The sequence below is a fragment of the Bufo bufo genome, chromosome 3 (genome assembly GCF_905171765.1).
Source record: "Bufo bufo chromosome 3, aBufBuf1.1, whole genome shotgun sequence".
NCBI classification, from domain to species: domain Eukaryota; kingdom Metazoa; phylum Chordata; class Amphibia; order Anura; family Bufonidae; genus Bufo; species Bufo bufo.
The window spans coordinates 550,745,361-550,763,180 of record NC_053391.1 but is presented as its reverse complement, the minus strand read 5'-3'; the positions used below and the strand labels follow the sequence as shown (position 1 = coordinate 550,763,180).

Below are 17,820 nucleotides of genomic sequence, written 5' to 3'. Positions count from 1 at the left end.
GCTTCCGTGGGGCTTCGTCCTGTACTTCCGTTCTGCAAAAAGATAGAACATGTCCTATCTTTTTGCCGGACGGGCGGACCGCGGACCCATTAAAGTGAATGGTCCGCAATCCGCTGCGGCTGCCCCACGGTCAGTGTTCGTGCATTGCGGCCCGCATTTTGCTGGCCGCAGCATGGCCACGGGGCGCACACGTTCGTGTGCAGGAGGCCTAAGGCTCACATTTCACGTTTATTCTGATATCCCTACTAATTGTATGTTCATCTCTTTTACTTAGTGTTTTGGTGGAGAATACCCAGAGCCTTATTGATCAGCAAACATACAATGACACTTCTGGTCAACGAAGCACCACTTCTTACTATGAACAGTATCATTCCCTAGATGATGTAAATCTTTTTCTTATTTTTAGTATTATTTATAGTAATTGTATGCTCCAAATAGTACAACAATATTCTCATTATATCACCATGTATGTGAGTAAGGCTCTATTCACATCATGTTTTTAAACTTTTATTTCATAGGGCCCATTGACCCAATGTATGTTGTTGTGTCTTTTTTTAAATACAGTATGTGGTTGAAGTTTGCGTTGGCATTCCTTTCTATTCTACTGTATGAAATAATGTAATCAACTATACTTTTTAATACAGAAGTATGTGTACCAAACATGTACCTAAATATCTAAGTACGATATCACTGTTCTAGATTATGTTAGTAACCATGATCATTGTAAAGTTTTCCAATATGTCATGATCTAGATACTAAAAATATGAAATACAAATGTATTGTTCTCATCCACGACATTTATGGCATATCAACGGGCTATGAATACTCTTTAGGATCCATTTACATGATTGCAAAAAAAATAAAAAATTATATATATATATATATATATAACACTATCAGGTTTTTATGGCCATTTTGCATCCATGTGTGCTGTTTTGCATCACTTTTTAACAACTATTAAAAAGCAGATGAATTTCATTGGCTTTTGTTTAAATCCCAATCATTGCATTCCCCTCAGTATATGCTGTATTATGCCCTCCTTAGTGCCCCCAGTATCTATAATAGCCCCCATAGTGCTCCCTGTATATCCTCATAGTGCCCTCTGTATATGTGACCTCGTAGTGGCCATAATAATGCCCTCACACCCTGTTAGTAGCAACAAAATGGGCCCATTGATTTTAATGGAGTCCATTTGGCCGTTAAAAAAACAGCCATGTGAATAGCCTTATAGACTTTAATTGGTTCTAAGAACGGCCGTTACAAAAATGGCCATCACGCTGACTTTTTTTAATGTGTGATTTAGCCCTTAATATGAGCTATATTTATTCAACAAAGTCATTTTCAATCTATATTTACTTATTAGATATACTTCTGGATGGAACAAATGGTGGAGTCACATCCTGATATGCTGGAGAAAATTAACATCGGAAATTCATTTGAAAAGCGGCCTCTCTACGTTCTGAAGGTATAGTTACAATAAGTAAAGAACCCCACCATTATCTTTTAAAAAATTGGTCTATGTTTCTGGAGCCAGGGAAACCATACATATAATTTGACAGCAACTGGTGACACAGAGGTATTTTCTTTGTCCAGTCTTGTAATTTAGTGTGCGGTGTTTGATAATTAAAGAGTGACCAGTTTAACTTAAGGAGACTCCATGGGTTAGCAATACAGATGAGCAAATAGATCCAGCATAAATTATTTTTGTTCCGCATTTTCCAAAAGTTTCCGAATTTAATAAATCTGAAACTTTTGAAACTTGTCCCACACGGATTACTCAACAAGGCGGCCACTAGAGAAGAAGGATCATATTACCTCAAGGGGTGGTTCGGTGGGCTCCCCCATAATGCAGACTTCCAGGCATCCCTCCCTCTAGCACTGCCAATCAGGAAATGCTGATGCAGGGATAGAAGAGAGAGGATGCCTGACAGAGCGAGATAGTTTTGTGTCAGTGAGTGTGTTCCATAGTGAGAAGAAGATAATAGCTTTTCAATAAAATGATAGAGATTTATTACCAGGACATGCTCTGTACCCAGCTCGCCAGAGTTTTCACCGAACAGACACCTGCTGACCACATGAGCTCTCTTTCCACTCCCAGATGAGTCACTGCTCCACTGCCTCTGCCAGCGCTACCACTACAACATGTAGCAGAAGCAGCAGCACCAGCAGCTGAACATGTTGGAACAGAGATGTGCAGCTGTGTAACATAGTAACATAGTAACATAGTACATAAGGCCGAAAAAAGACATTTCTCCATCCAGTTCGGCCTGTCATCCTGCAAGTTGATCCAGAGGAAGGCAAAAAAAAAACTGTGAGGTAAAAGCCAATTTTCCCCACTTTAGGGGAATAAAAAATTCCTTCCCGACTCCAATCAGGCAATCAGAATATCTCCCTGGATCAACGACCCCTGTCTAGTAGCTATAGCCTGTAATATTATTACACTCCAGAAATACATCCAGGCTCCTCTTGAATTCCTTTTTTGTACTCACCATCACCACCACCTCAGGCAGAGTTCCATAGTCTCACTGCTCTTACCGTAAAGAATCCTTTTCTATGTTTGTGTACAAACCTTCTTTCCTCCAAACGCAGAGGATGTCCCCTCGTCACAGTCACAGTCCTGGGGATAAATAGATGATGGGAGAGATCTCTGTACTGACCCCTGATATATTTATACATAGTAATTAGATCTCCCCTTAGTCTTTTTTCTAAAGTGAATAACCCTAATTTTGATAATCTTTCAGGGTACTGTAGTTGCACCATTCCAGTTATTACTTTAGTTGCCCTCCTCTGGACCCTCTCTAGCTCTGCTATGTCTGCCTTGTTCACAGGAGCCCAGAACTGTACACAGTACTCCATGTGTGGTCTGACTAGCGATTTGTAAAGTGGTAGGACTATGTTCTTATCACGGGCATCTATGCCCCTTTTGATGCAACCCATTATCTTATTGGCCTTGGCAGCAGCTGCCTGACACTGGTTTTTGCAGCTTAGTTTGCTGTTTATTAAAATTCCTAGATCCTTTTTCATGTCAGTGTTATCGAGTGTTTTACCATTTAGTATGTACGGGTGACTTGCATTATTCCTTCCCATGTGCATAACTTTACATTTGTCAGTGTTAAACCTCATCTGCCACTTATCTGCCCAAGCCTCCAATCTATCCAGATCCCTCAGTAGTCTACTGTCCTCTTTAGTGTTAATTACTTTACACAGTTTAGTGTCATCTGCGAAAATTTATATTTTACTATGCAAGCCTTCTACAAGATCATTAATAAATATATTGAAGAGAATAGGGCCCAATACTGACCCCTGAGGTACTCCACTAGTGACAGTGACCCAATCTGAGTATGTACCGTTAATAACCACCCTCTGTTTTCTATCACTCAGCCAGTTACTTACCCACATACAGATATTTTCTCCCAGTCCGAGCATTCTCATTTTATATACTAACCTTTTATGTGGTACAGTGTCAAATGCTTTAGAGAAGTCCAGATATATGACATCCATTGATTCGCCGCTGTCAAGTCTAGAACTTACCTCCTCATAGAAACTGATTAAATTAGTTTGGCATGACCGATCCCTCACGAAGCCATGCTGATATGGCGTTATTTGTTTATTTCCGTTGAGATGCTCTAAGATAGCATCTCTTAGAAAACCTTCAAACAGTTTACCCACAACAGATGTTAAACTTACCGGCCTATAGTTTCCAGGCTCTGTTTTTGGACCCTTTTTGAATATTGGCACCACATTTGCTATGCGCCAATCCTGTGGGACATTCCCTGTCAGTATAGAGTCTGCAAATATCAGAAATTAGGGTCTGGCTATGACATTACTTAATTCCCTTAGGATACGGGGGTGTATGCCATCCGGTCCTGGCGATTTGTCTATTTTAATCTTTTTAAGTCGCTGTTGTACTTCTTCCTGGGTCAGACAGGACACTTTTAATGGGGAATTTATTTTTACATTCAGCATTTCACCTGACAGTTTATTTTCCTCAGTGAATACATTGGAGAGAAAAATATTTAACAGCTTTGCTTTCTCTTTGTCGCTCTCTGCGACTCCCCCCTCATTACTCTTTAAAGGGCCGACACCTTCAGATTTATACTTTTTAACATTTATATAATTGAAGAACATTTTAGGGTTAGTTTTACTCTCTTTGGCAATTAATCTCTCGGTCTCTAGTTTGGCCGCTTTTATTAGTTTTTTACATGTTCTATTTTTTTCCTTATAGTTTTTCAGTGCTTCCGTGCTACCCTCTGTTTTAGTGATTTATATGCTTTCTTTTTGTTCCTTAACCTTTTATTCCCATACGGTATGTACCTCTCACAATGAGATTTTAGGATGCTTTTAAAGATATCCCATTTTGTGGCTGTATTTTATTTTTGAGGACTTTGTCCCAGTTAGTTAGGCCTATGGCCTCTCTTAGTTGGCTAAATTTAGCTTTTTTGAAGTTTGGTATTTTTGTTCCTCCCTGTAGAAACGCTCTTTTTACTGATAATTGGAAGGTTATTACTTTATGGTCACTATATCCCAGGTGTCCCCCAACCTGCACGTCTGTTGTTCTGTCAGGCCTATTGGTTAATTGGTTAAGTCCAGTATGGCCGTCCCTGAACCAGTTGGGAGAGGTAATTGTCTTTGGTTATTGCCAAGAACCTGTTTCCTTTATGAGATATACAAGTTTCAGTTTCCCAGTCTATATCTGGGTAGTTGAAGTCCCCCATAATAACCACCTCATTATGATTTGCCGCCTTGTCTATCTCGTTTAGTAGTAGATTTTCTGTGGATATTAGGTGGTTTATAGTAAACTCCTCCAACATTCTAGCCATATTTCTCCTCAGCACAGCTGCCCCTTCCCCATTGAGGTGCAGCCCATCCCTACGATAGAGCCTGTAGCCGATAGAGAGGTCGGCCCAGTTCTCCAGGAACCCAAACCCCTCCTTCCTACACCAGTTCTTGAGCCACTTGTTAATCTCCCTAATCTCCTGCTGCCTTTCTTGTGTGGCCCGTGGTACAGGCAGTATTTCGGAAAATACTACCTTTGAGTTCCTTGCCCTAAGCTTTTGACCTAAATCCCTGAAATCATTTTTACGGACTCTCCACCTACCTCTAACTTTGTCATTGGTTCCGATATGGACCATGACCGCTGGATCTTCTCCAGCCCCACCCAGTAATCCGTCAACCCAATCCGCAATGTGTTGAACTCTAGCACCAGGAAGACAACACACCGTTCGGCGATCACGGTCTTTGTGACAGATTGCCCTATCTGTTCCCCTAATAATGGAGTCTCCCACTACCAGCACCTGTCTGGCCTGCCCTGCTCTCCTGGTCCCCTGCTTACTGGAGCTGACATTCCCCTGACTGGCAGAGGAAGTGTCCGGCTGCAGCAGTGCCGTCCCTGGACTGACATCCCCCTCATCTGCCAAACGTGCAAACTTGTTCGGGTGTGTCAGATCAGGGCTAGCCTCCCTGGCACTCTTCCCTCTACCCCGCTTTCTAACTGTTACCCAGCTAGCTACCTCACTTTCCTCAGCCTCCTCTCTGTCACCCTCCCCCTCATCTACCCCAAAGAGTCCTTGCTCGGTGAGAAGCAAACTCTTTTGCAAATTGTCAATGCCTCTTAGTGTTGCAACTTGCCCATTTAGAGACTCGATTTGCAATTCCAAACGGGTAATTTGCTCACATCTTGAACAAAGATATACACCCTCGAACGGCTGTTCCAGGACTGCATACATCATGCAAGATGTGCACTGGACTGTGTTGTCAATTGTGCAACACATACTAAATGGGGATTATACCACAAAAGCGAAAAATACAATATAATGTAGTAATAAGAAACTGGCTAATTGCAGTCCCCCACTGAAGTCCCTGAATCTAAAGTCACTTAATCTTAAGTCACACACTTACACAACCACACACTTACTCAACCGCACACTTACTCAACCGCACACTTACTCAACCGCACACTTACTCAACCGCACACTTACTCAACCGCACACTTACTCAACCGCACACTTACTCAACCATGCGTTGCGGTCAATCTCGCGTTATATATCTGCTTATATAAATATAAATATAAATGAAGCTCACTACACCAGCCTGGTTTGTTTTCCCTCTGGATTCAAAAAGGCTGTGCTGCTCTCACTGCTGAATTTTTATAGTCTCCTAATTAGACAGCCACACCCTAATTACTCACCTGTGCAACCCCTGGAGAAGGGAAAAAAAAGTGTTATCACAGCACAATGAAGCTTGCAGGGGTTGTAGCCACAGATTTGCTAAAATATTAAACATCATGTTTTTTCCACCTCTGATTGTTTCTTAGATGACGGGGAAAGAGAAGAAAGCAACAAACGCAATATGGATTGACTGTGGTATACACTCCAGGGAGTGGATTTCTCCAGCATTCTGCTTGTGGTTTGTTGGACATGTGAGCAACTGAGCATCGGCCAGCATCTGCTAAGATATCTTATTACATGATTAGTAACAGAGTATTACTAGAAGTAAACATAAAGCATTATAATAGTGGACTTTATGTAAAATCACATTTTTATATACACCATATACAAGGTGTACCTTACACAGCTGCAATAAGCTTCACATTACATTGTAAATTGAAAATTCTATTTTATTTAAAATTAGCATAAAGTTAAATAAGTAATTTGACAGGGATGCAAATTCCAAAGACGGGGAGATTTATCAAACTGGTGTAAAAGAAAACTGGCCTAGTTTCCCATAGCAACCAATCAGATTCCACCCTTCATTTTCCAAAGGAGCTCTGAAAAATGAAAGGTGAAATCTGACTGGTTGCTCTTGGCAAATAAGCCAGTTTCCTTTATACCAGTTTTGATAAATCTTCCCTATAGAGTTAAGAGGCTTATCCAAGACTAAACTTTTTTAACAGACCTTTTTGAGTGTCTGGACCTGCAGTGGGGTTCAAACTTACCTGGTCCCCACTGCTAGATTCTGGCTGCATTGCTCCACAGCCGCCCCCCACAGGTCCAGGTTTCCGGGAATCAACAGTGGCAGAGATGGGGGCTTGAGCAGCCCCCTGAGCATCGGCCCACCGGGAAATTTCCCTGTAAGGTCTATGGCCAATCCGCCCCTGCCCTCAGTATACATGCGGCAGTAACCTGGTAATCGTCTTCTATCTGCTGGTATAGTAGTCTGCACTTTATAATTATTCTTCCCTTTTTAAATGTAAATCAGGCAGTGATTAACTGGTGAGGCTGTGATAGATCTGCAGCCAAACATAAGAGGCAGAGCTGCGGGAGGAGGGAGCGAGCAGCAGCCTGAACCAATGATGAGACAGGGGCTATGTCTCTTTCTGCTTGTGAGCGCTGTATTCAAAGTGCAGTCATAGACCCCAGGGCTTCCCTTTTTATTATAAGCATTTATTTTAAATCTTGAAATATTCCAATGTTCACACTGGCATGGCAGGCATGCTAGGCTAACATTTCCTCTTTCCTGTAGCTCACTACTGTATAAATTGGGACTATTTAGGCTCCTCAGCAACGTGTCAGTAATTTCTGTGGTAGCACCCATAAATCTGGTGCTGATTGTCTTCATCTTTTTGCGTAAAGTTTTCCAAACTCATCTTTCGTATTATTTACTTTTCCAAATCTTACCCTTATATCAGAGATGAGCTCAGTTTAGAAAATTTGAATTTGCCAGCTTCGCCAAACTTCGACAAGAAATTTGATTTGTTATGAATTAATTTGTCACTAATCGCTTTTCATTATATGGAGCGGGCACAATGATCATACTGCCCCTGTCATTTAACCCCTTAGATGCCGCATTCAACGCTGATTGCGGCATCTGAGGCTCATGTTCAGGTGCTCAGGGGGTTAATCCGGGGTTAAAAAAAATTATACTCACTTCATCCACTTGATTTCGGAGAGGCCATCCACTCCTGTTTTGATTGAAGAAAACCCGCCAAAGGACCTGCTGCGAGCGTGAAGACATCACCACGTGATCGTGCTGGCCGCACACTGTGCGTGGCCAGCATGATCACTTGGTGACATCACGATGTCACCGTGCGCAGCCAGCATGATCACGTGGTGACTTCTTCACACTTGCCGCAGGTCCTTTGGCGGATTTTCTTCAATCAAGACAGCAGCGGACGGTCTCTCCACGATCAAGTGGATGAGGTGAGTATAACTTTTTTATTTTCAGCCAACATTTTAGGAAAAAGTTATTTGTTACCATGAATCGCGAGGAAATTCGGGTTCATGGCAAATCAAATTTTTCCTCAACTCGGATCGAATTCCACTTCGGATGCTTCGATTCGCTCAGCAATACCTTATAATAAATAGTTCTAATAATAAATAGTCATAATAAATAGTCATCTAACATTGCACTCTGTTGCTTACTGTCTAGGCTGTCGGATTCTATGGTGCAGACGAGTATATGACAAATCTATTGAAATATATTGACTTCTACATCTTACCAGTCATGAATGTAGATGGATATCACTATACATGGACCTCAGTAAGTATGCAATTTTTACAGCACTTATTACAAGTAGTGGTTTATAGCGCCATCAGTTATATCAAGTCACTCAGGTCCAGAAGTGATGTATTATGCCCACATCATCGCACTACACCACATCCAATGTTCTTTTTGTGGAATACTGTATAAAATCTATGACAAAAGTTGTGCTTTTGACTAATGACTCCACTAAACATTGTCTGAAAATTCTTGAGCAGTCGACAAATCATTTTATGCAAACGTGGGACAAAAGATGATGCTCTTGTAGGTTAGAAGTTGCGTTTGCCTTGCAACTGTTGTATGGGTGTCATCAAGCAAGTGAAGCCTGCAGTTCATTATAATTGACTAGGTTTTTTCTGGGGTTTTCTATATTTTTTTATGCATTTTTTTATTTTAGAATTTTTGGGGTTTTATTTTTTACACCTAGGAAAACGTAAATTGAAAGTAAAAATAGCTTTTTTTACCTTTTTTTCATTAGCATAAGGTCTCATGCACACGACCGTTGTTTGGGTCCGCATCCGAGCCACCGTTTTGGCGGCTCGGATGCGGACCCATTCACTTCAGTGTGCTGTCCGCATCCGTTGCTCCGTTCCGCGGCCCCGCTAAAAAAATATAACATGTCCTATTCTTGTCCGCGATTCGGTTTACAGACAAGAATAGGCATTTATATTGACGGCCGTCCGTTCCGTTCCGCAAATTGCGGAAGGCACACGTGCGGCTTCCGTCTTTTGCGGATCCGCGGTTTGCGGACCGCAAAAAACTGAACGGTCTTGTGCATGAGGCCTAAAGGGCAAATAAAATACATTTTTAAATTGTGCTCCTTTCTGTTATAATCATTTTGATATAAGGGATACATTTATGGTCACTGTGGGTGGGGCTTGCAGCTGTCTGTGAGGCTTGTAGTATTCTTTTATGACTTTTATTATTTACATTTTATTTTCTTTTGTCTTTTTTTTTATTTAGCACCTTGTGCCCTACATAAGGTCATGCAAGACTTTATGTTCTATTATTGCTGATGTTTCCAGTAGCTGGGGCTGATATTTTAGCCCCCAGTTACTGGCAGGATACAACCTCCTGGGATGCAGTACAGAGCCGATCTGGGTCTGCTACAATCCAGCAGCTTGTGCATTTACCCTGGACGTGGCAATTACATGATCACTGGGACCGAAGCATGAAGCAGCATGGCCGCTTCCTCATTGAGCACTGTGTATACAGCAATGGAGAAGGCAGGGATGGTAATAAACTGTGTCTGCCTTCTCAATAGGGAACATATCTGTCACTGACAACACCTAAAGTTGCCATCTCTACAAAAGACCTTCAGAAACATCCACATAGAGATAAATGTGGACCACCCGGATGCTTAAAGACTATGTACACCTTTGGGGGTATTTCAGATCCCTCTGTAGTAGTATACTGTCCTCTTCAGTGTTAATTACTTTACACAGTTTAGTGTCATCTGTGAAAACTGATTAAATTAGTTTGGCATGACCGATCCCTCATGAAGCCATGCTGATATGGTGTTATTTGCGTTGAGATGCTCTAAGATAGCATCTCTTAGAAAACCTTCAAACAGTTTACCCACAACAGATGTTAAACTTACCGGCCTATAGTCTCCAGACTCTGTTTTTGGACCCTTTTTGAATATTGGCACCACATTTGCCATCCGCCAATCCTGTGGGACATTCCCTGTCAGTATAAAGTCCGCAAATATCAGAAATAAGGGTCTGGCTATGACATTACTTAATTCCCTTAGGATACGGGGGTGTATGCCATCCAGTCCTGGCGATTTGTCTATTAGTAGTTTAGAGATAAGGTTTATTAGATGAATGTCCAAAGTGAAAGTGAAAGTAACAGTCACACAGCTAGAAAAACAGATAACCCTTTGTGACAGAACAACTCAATACTTTTAATAAGGGCCAATTGAAAAATGATTTTTAGGCAAAAATGCAACATTAAAAAAAAAAAAAATGGCCTCCGAAGGTGTACATAGCTTTTAAAGTCTATGTACTATAGCACGCATGCTCAACCTGCGGCCCTCCAGCTGTTGTAAAACATAATTCCTGGACAGCATACAGCTATCAGCCTACAGAAGGGCATGGTGGGAGTTGTAGTTTTACAACCGCTGCAGGGCCGCAGGTTGAGCATCCCTGTACTATAGCATAACTATAGAAAATAAATCGCAAGGATTCACTAAAGTGTCTGTAGCAAAAATCTGTCTAAAAGTGGCGCAAATTGGCACAATTTGGTGCATCTAGGGTTTCTACAGTTTCCTGACATCACCTGACAAAGGGATAGGGTTTGGCTGAATGGGTCAGGCCTAAGATGCCCAAAATTGCACAATTCTGGCATAAAAAGCAGTAAGCAAACCAATAGTTGGTTTAGAGTCAGAGAAAAGTGTCTATCCCTTCCCCAGATTAATCATCCAGCCTGAGCCCTGTGATAAAACTGGTGCAGGTGTATAGGATTAGTATATCTGGGCCAATGTGTTCCAGGTAAGAACTCTAAATTTCTATTTTGTATCTTAAAAGGTAGTGTTGAGCGAATTCAGTTTCAGATCATAGATCCAAAGTCAATTCGCTCATAACTTCGTTTGAATGCAGTACAGAGATTCGTCTCTGTACAGCATTCAAATGTAAGGGCTCCGGCGAGAGAAATTAATTAGTCTTTTGGGACTTCGGTGAATAACTTCGGACTTCGATTTTAGAAATTGAAAACTATTTTAAAACTTCGATCCGAAGTTGGTTTCGGTACCAACTTACCAGCCGGTACCAAAGCCGAATTCTGATTGCTTGGTTTTCAAGTTTAAAAATCGAATGCCGAAGTTATTCACCGAAGTCTCGCGAGGCAATACATTGTAAGGGCTCATGCGCACAAACGTATTTTCTTTCCGTGTCCGTTCCATTTTTTTGCAGCCCGTATGTGAAAACATTCAATTCAACGGGTCCGGAAAAAAAGGGAATTGACTCCGTGTGCATTCCGTTTCCTTATGTCCACAATGGATCTGCAAAAGAAACAAATGCAACACTGATGTCACACAGATGTCATCCGGTTTTTTTCTTGATTCGCTCAACAATACTTAAAGGGTTTGTCCGGGTTCAGAGCTGAACCTGGACATACCCATAATTTCACCCAGGCAGCCCCCCTGATGTTGAATTCGGAGCATTTCATGCTCCGATGCGCTCCCTTGCCTTGCGCTTGATCGGGCAGGGCCAGGGCTCTTTTATTTACAATAACACACTACCGGGCAGAGGCTTCCACCCAGCAGTGTGTTTGGTGATGTCACTGACGCTGTTTTACAGGCTAGGGCAGCACTAAAGCCCGCCCATCAGTGTCGGTGATGTCACCGAGCTCACTGCTGGGCGGAAGCCTCCGCCTGGCAGCCCCATGGAGAGCCCGGTACGTCACCGGAACTCCAAAAAATACCTTTGCCCAGACCTGCCTCTGGGGTGATGGTTAACTGATCCCCGCTGTTGGATATGGTCTCAAAGGCTGCAAAGGTGACTTGCTCCCCTTGCGTCGCGCGTGACGTCACATGTGACGCAGGGGGATCAGGTCACCTCTGCGGCCTGTGATTGGCTGCAGTGGTCACATGTGCCACTGTCGACGGATGTTTTCCTCGGCGCACGTGAGAGTGGAACTGCCTGCCCAAGAGGCCAAGAAACCGCATCCAGCGGTGGGGATCAGGTGAACATCACCCCCCACCCTGGGTCGGGCCGGTCTGGGCCACTCTTTTAGTGTTGAATAACCCCTTTAAATGAGTGTTTATGAGTGGTAAGGAAAGTAGAGATAAGAGTAGACTACAGAAGGAACAGTCAGAACAGCTTTCTAATGGATTTCAGTCAGAATGAGAAAGAACAGTTTGTAGAATCAGTGAAAACCAGGAGGCTACAGAGGACAAACTTGAAATTTTTAAAGGGGTATTCCCATCTGAGACAATGGGGGGATATCGCTAGGCATTTCCCGAGTCTGGCCACCACCAAGCGCTCTCCCCATAGAAGTGAATGGGAGCGCACCGCTCTTCCACGGCTACCACTCCCAATCATTTCTATGTGCCCAAGGGAATTGCCGAACCAACGCTCAGCTATTTTCGGCAGCCTTGGGACTTTGCCGGCTGCATTTATGAGATAGGTGCGTGCCCAGAGGTGAGTTACCATTGTGAAGTAGTTGTGATAAATATTTTTCATTACTCTTAAATTAGAAATACAAGACGGTTTAAACATTTTCCTTCTGAAATGTTCAGGTTTGACTGGTATGAGCTATTTAGCATACTTTTCATAGAGCATTGCCAGAAGAATTAATTCTCCATACACCACAATACCTCTTCAATGAAGAACAGTACCTCCCCAGAAATGTTCAAATAAAATCCAAGAACAGGTATCAGCGTCTTGTAGAAGTAGCAACATTTATATCCATGTAATTAAATCCTGTTTAAAAAGAATTATACAAAACATAAGAGATTTTCTAATATGTAACTATACAATATATTTTATGCTATTTAACTATAACAGAATAGAATGTGGAGGAAGAATCGATCTACGCAGCCAAACAATAACTGCTATGGGACTGACCTTAATAGGAACTTTGATGCTGGTTGGTGTGGTAAGTTTTTTTCCCCTCTTATGATATAATTAATAGAAAATAAATTGTACAATAATACCAGGCTATTAGTGGTTACCTTTGTTGTTTTAACCTTATAACAGTCCCATTAAAAATGGAAAAACCTTACCAAAAATGTCACTTTTTTATTGTAGATTTTTATGTGTCTGCAGTAAATCTTGTTGGTGCCCCTTAGTGACATAAATTATTTTAGGCTACTTTCACACTAGCGTTCGGGGCTCCGCTTGTGAGCTCCGTTTGAAGGGGCTCACAAGCGGCCCCGAACGAATCCATACTGCCCCAATGCATTCTGAGTGGATGCGGATCCGCTCAGAATGCATCAGTCTGACAGCGTTCAGCCTCCGCTCCGCTCAGCAAGCGGACACCCGAACGCTGCTTGCAGCGTTCGGGTGTCCGCCTGGCCGTGCGGAGGCAAACGGATCCGTCCAGACTTACAATGTAAGTCAATGGGGACGGATCCGTTTGAATTTGACACAGTATGGCTCAATTTTCAAACGGATCCATCCTCCATTGACTTTCAATGTAAAGTCTGGACGGATCCGTCTGAAATACTTTCACACTTAGAATTTTTTTTAAACTATAATGCAGACGGATCCTTTGTGTTCTAGCAGTCATAACATTTTCATTTTTTTCTTCTATATTTTTTTTATTTTGCGGGATTAGTTGTAGTTTTTTTTAGGAACCATTCTGGGGTATATATAGTGTATTAAATAACTTTTTTTATTTTTAGGGGGAAAGATAAAAACACAGCACAGGAAAGGAGAATTGACTCACCCTTACACTTGGCCTATCAAGCTATAGGCCCTGTCTAGCAAAACGGAATGGCCCCCCCATTTTGCTAGGCTAGGCTTATAGCTTGATAGGGCAAGTGTGAAGGTGAGTCAATTCTCCTATCCTTGTCCTGTCCAGCCTCTTTGTTAATTGCTTTTTAAGGGCACAAATTAGGTGATTTTTAATGATCATCAGTAAAGGTGACGTTTTACACTGGTGAAGGTACTCTGTGATTACATTATAATTAAGTTATACTAGTGACTACCTGACATCTGATGTCTATATCTATCAGAACTGTGAAACTTTTTTGATCTTTTTGGTTGATTCCATTGTTGGCATCATTTATAGAATGGCTAGTCTTCTAAAAACGTATTATGATACTGAAAAATGGTTAATGGAAGCCAGTGTGGTGTTTTTTGAGAGCGAGGTCAATTTACAGATCACTCAGGCTCCCACCATCAAGGAAGCCTTTAAAGACCCCTATAATATCCACAAGGAATATCTTAAATCCTGGTGGAAAACACAAGATCTTAATAATTACATTCAAAATATTACTATTTCAAAGGGGTTACGTATTTATATTCATACAGCTACGAGGGTGCCCACTCCTGAATTTGTCAATAAGTGGGAAGCCATAGCCACAGAGAGTTTCATACAAGTTATGAAATTATTGGTAGAAGAGGAGCAACAGAAGATTCACCTCTTTGAGAAACGAATTGAGGAATTAACACAAAGCACATTGACTTTTAAGGATCATACAGAATTTAGCAAACGTGAGTCAGAATTAGAAACAAACATTGGCAGATATAAATCTATTCTGGTTGATCGTAAACATAGACAATTTGTCAGAGATCTCGGTGAATTTAGAGATAAGACAGCTTACATTAATACCCAACAGATGAATATAGGGTTTAATATTGAAACCTCTATATCAGAAGCAGGTAGCCTAGACCGCGACACCCCTAAATCACAATATACTAGGAGTGTAAGAGGCGGTTACAGAATACGTGGTCATGTCAGAGGGGGTAGGAGGTACAAAAAGGGAGATAGGAAAAGGAACAGCAACATTTTCCCTAGTATCCCTATATCCAACTATACTAATCAAGAGACATGGAGAAACACCAATACACGACAGACCACCAGACCATCTTCACTAGGGAAGTCCACATTGGGAGGTTCCAATTTATCTTTGTGTTCCTCTACCTCCTCTTTTTCTCACAATGCCTAAAACCTGTCATTACCCTCTACTTTTTTAGGGCAAAGTCTACAACCGAACTCTTACACCCTACAATAACGGATCCAAAGCGAATAAATAAAAATTTTGGTTATGACCCCTCATTGATTTTGATGCTATCGGGTACTACACTAACAGACTCTGAACTAGCAGTGTGTTATTGTAAATAGAAGAGCCCTTTCCCTGCGCGATCCAGCGCAGGGAAAAGGAGAGCATCGGAGTATGAAATTCTCCGATGCTAACACCAGGTGGGCGGCCTGGGTGAAATTATGGGTATGTCAGGGTTCAGAGCTGAACCCCTTTAATGTTTTTGACTGGATTAAAGATTTACATCTGTTTATTAGAAAAATCCATTGGCATAAAATGTTCACACAAACAAACAGTAAAAAATTTTTAGAATTGGGAATAGAACTCGAGGATCTTCAGGGTGTAGAGGATCTTGCCAAGTTGATCGAAGAAAATTATAGAGAGAGAGAAAGGCAAGGGACCATTTACCACTCTGAGGAATAAAAATAGAAAGATGCCACCTAAAGGGTCAGATCATCACATGGATCTATTTTTAAACTCAGTAATTAAGAGATATGGAACATTTGGATCAATGTGTTGATACCCCACATCATCCTAAAAATTACTCTACCAGTGAGATGGCAGGTCTCAAAAATCTCAGTGAGAAAAAGGATTAATATTATTAATAATTATTTAAGGATTATATATTAATAATTAATAAATCATCAGATAAGGGGGGGGAATCGTGATATTGAACTGTAAACAGTACAAACAGATGTGCTTATTACTCCTTTAGGATAAAAAAAAGTTATGAACTATTGGTGCGGAATCCTACCACTCAGTATCAACTGCAACTGATGATTCTACTAAAGGAAGCGTTAGACAATCATTGGATAGATCGAAATAAGTATGAATTTCTATTCCCCCAACATCCAAAAATTGCTACCTTTTATGGACTTCCTAAGTCCATAAGGAGTTGCATCCTCTAAAAGGGAGGCCAATTGTCTCCAGGATTGGAAATCTGACTCAAAATGCTGGTATCTACATAGATAAAATTCTACGTCCCTTTGTCCTATCCCTTACTTCGTACATACAAGATACGATGGATCTGCTCAATAAGCTCAAGGGTAAAGTGGTTGAGGCTGAGGTGTGGCTGGCCTCGATTGATGTTGAGGCCCTCTATACATCCATCCCACACCAAATGGGATTGAGGGCTACCAAGTATTTCCTTGATACCAATAGCAATCATTATCAGGGCCATAATAGTTTTGTTCTTCTTTAGCTAGAATTCATCTCGACTCATAACTAATTTGTATTCAACTCTAAGTACTACCACCAGCTCAGGGGCACCGCTATGGGGAGTCCTTGTGCCCCAACTTATGCTAACTTGCTCCTGGGCTAGTGGGGGGATACAATAGTTTTTCTGACCAATATGCCAACTGGGTCTCACATATTTTATTGTGGGTACGATATATCGACAATATTTTGATACTGTGGTCAGGTGAGAAATGAGAATTTCAGTTATTTGTCGAGACACTTAATCAGAACAAAATTGGGTTATTTTTTACCTATGAGATACAGAAAGATTTTTATTGCTTTTCTAGATATTCGGCTATGGATAAAGATAATATGATTCAGACATACCTACATTGTAAAGATACCTCCACTAACAGTTTTTTGCAATGGGGGAGTTTTCATCCTATTCCGTTAAAGAAGGGAATCCCAAAAGCGACAGTTCCTCAGAATACGGAGTAACTGTACAAGGGATGAGGATTTTTGAGAAAGAGGGTACCATTCTGTATCAGAGATTTAGAGAAAAAGGTTACGGAGAAAAGTGTTAAATCAGGCATGGGAATTTGCACGGAAATGCGATAGAACTAAGTTATTAACCCCCAAAAGCAGACAACAAGAGTATAAAACTATACGTATTATTGGAACTTTTGATTCCTTGGCGCAGGATGTGAGAAATGTACTTGGTAAATATTGGTCACTCCTGAAAACCAATCCGAATATTTCTGGATTTATTCCAGATTTTCCAGCAATTATGTATAGACGTGGTCGCAATTTAAGAGATACCTTGGCTTACAGCCACTTTGAGACGATAAAAAAAAGACATGGCTGACCAATAGACAGACTGGTACCTTTCATTGCGGCCACTGTAAAGCTTGTCAATTTGATGATAGAGGGTCTCAAGTCTCAATTTCTGGTGGACACAGGGTATACTATACCAGCTCTTTTGCTAATTGCAATACTGAAGGTGTAATATATCTATGTAAATGCACCTGCAATTTAATGTATGTAGGTAAAACATGCTGCGCATTTAAGAGATGGATTTTGGAACATGTGGGGGATGTGAGAAACAAACGTTATAAACCTATCTCCGGACATGTGACTTTGAACATAATGGTGATGTCAGAGGATAGTAACTTCCCTCTCATTTTACCTCCCCATCCCCTGTCTGCTAAGCTGATATAAAGTGACAATGATATATGGCAAAATACTGTTTTTCAATAGTCAAATAATCTTCTTGTAGTAACAGGGTATAGTGGCTGCCCATCTGTACAATTATTGTTATGCCCAATAGTTTCTCTGTCCTTTTTTTTTTGTATTATTAGTAATAGCTGCGATTTACTTCCTGTATTTGCGTTTGCGTTCCACCGCCGACTTCCGGTAATGTGACTTCCGGTTTTCGGCGCGCAGGTATTTAGAGCGAT

General features: G+C 41.3%; 1 protein-coding gene across 1 annotated transcript in view; it reads left to right on the top strand.

Moving 5' to 3' along the window:
- CPB2 (carboxypeptidase B2) overlaps window positions 1-17,820 on the top strand; it is a 123,755-nt gene that overhangs the window by 79,351 nt on the left and 26,584 nt on the right. Inside the window, exons 5-9 of the mRNA XM_040425445.1 lie at window positions 275-383; window positions 1,364-1,465; window positions 6,314-6,418; window positions 8,368-8,478; window positions 12,987-13,077. Of these exons, the coding sequence (XP_040281379.1) occupies window positions 275-383; window positions 1,364-1,465; window positions 6,314-6,418; window positions 8,368-8,478; window positions 12,987-13,077 (518 nt within the window). The remainder of the gene's footprint in view (window positions 1-274; window positions 384-1,363; window positions 1,466-6,313; window positions 6,419-8,367; window positions 8,479-12,986; window positions 13,078-17,820) is intronic.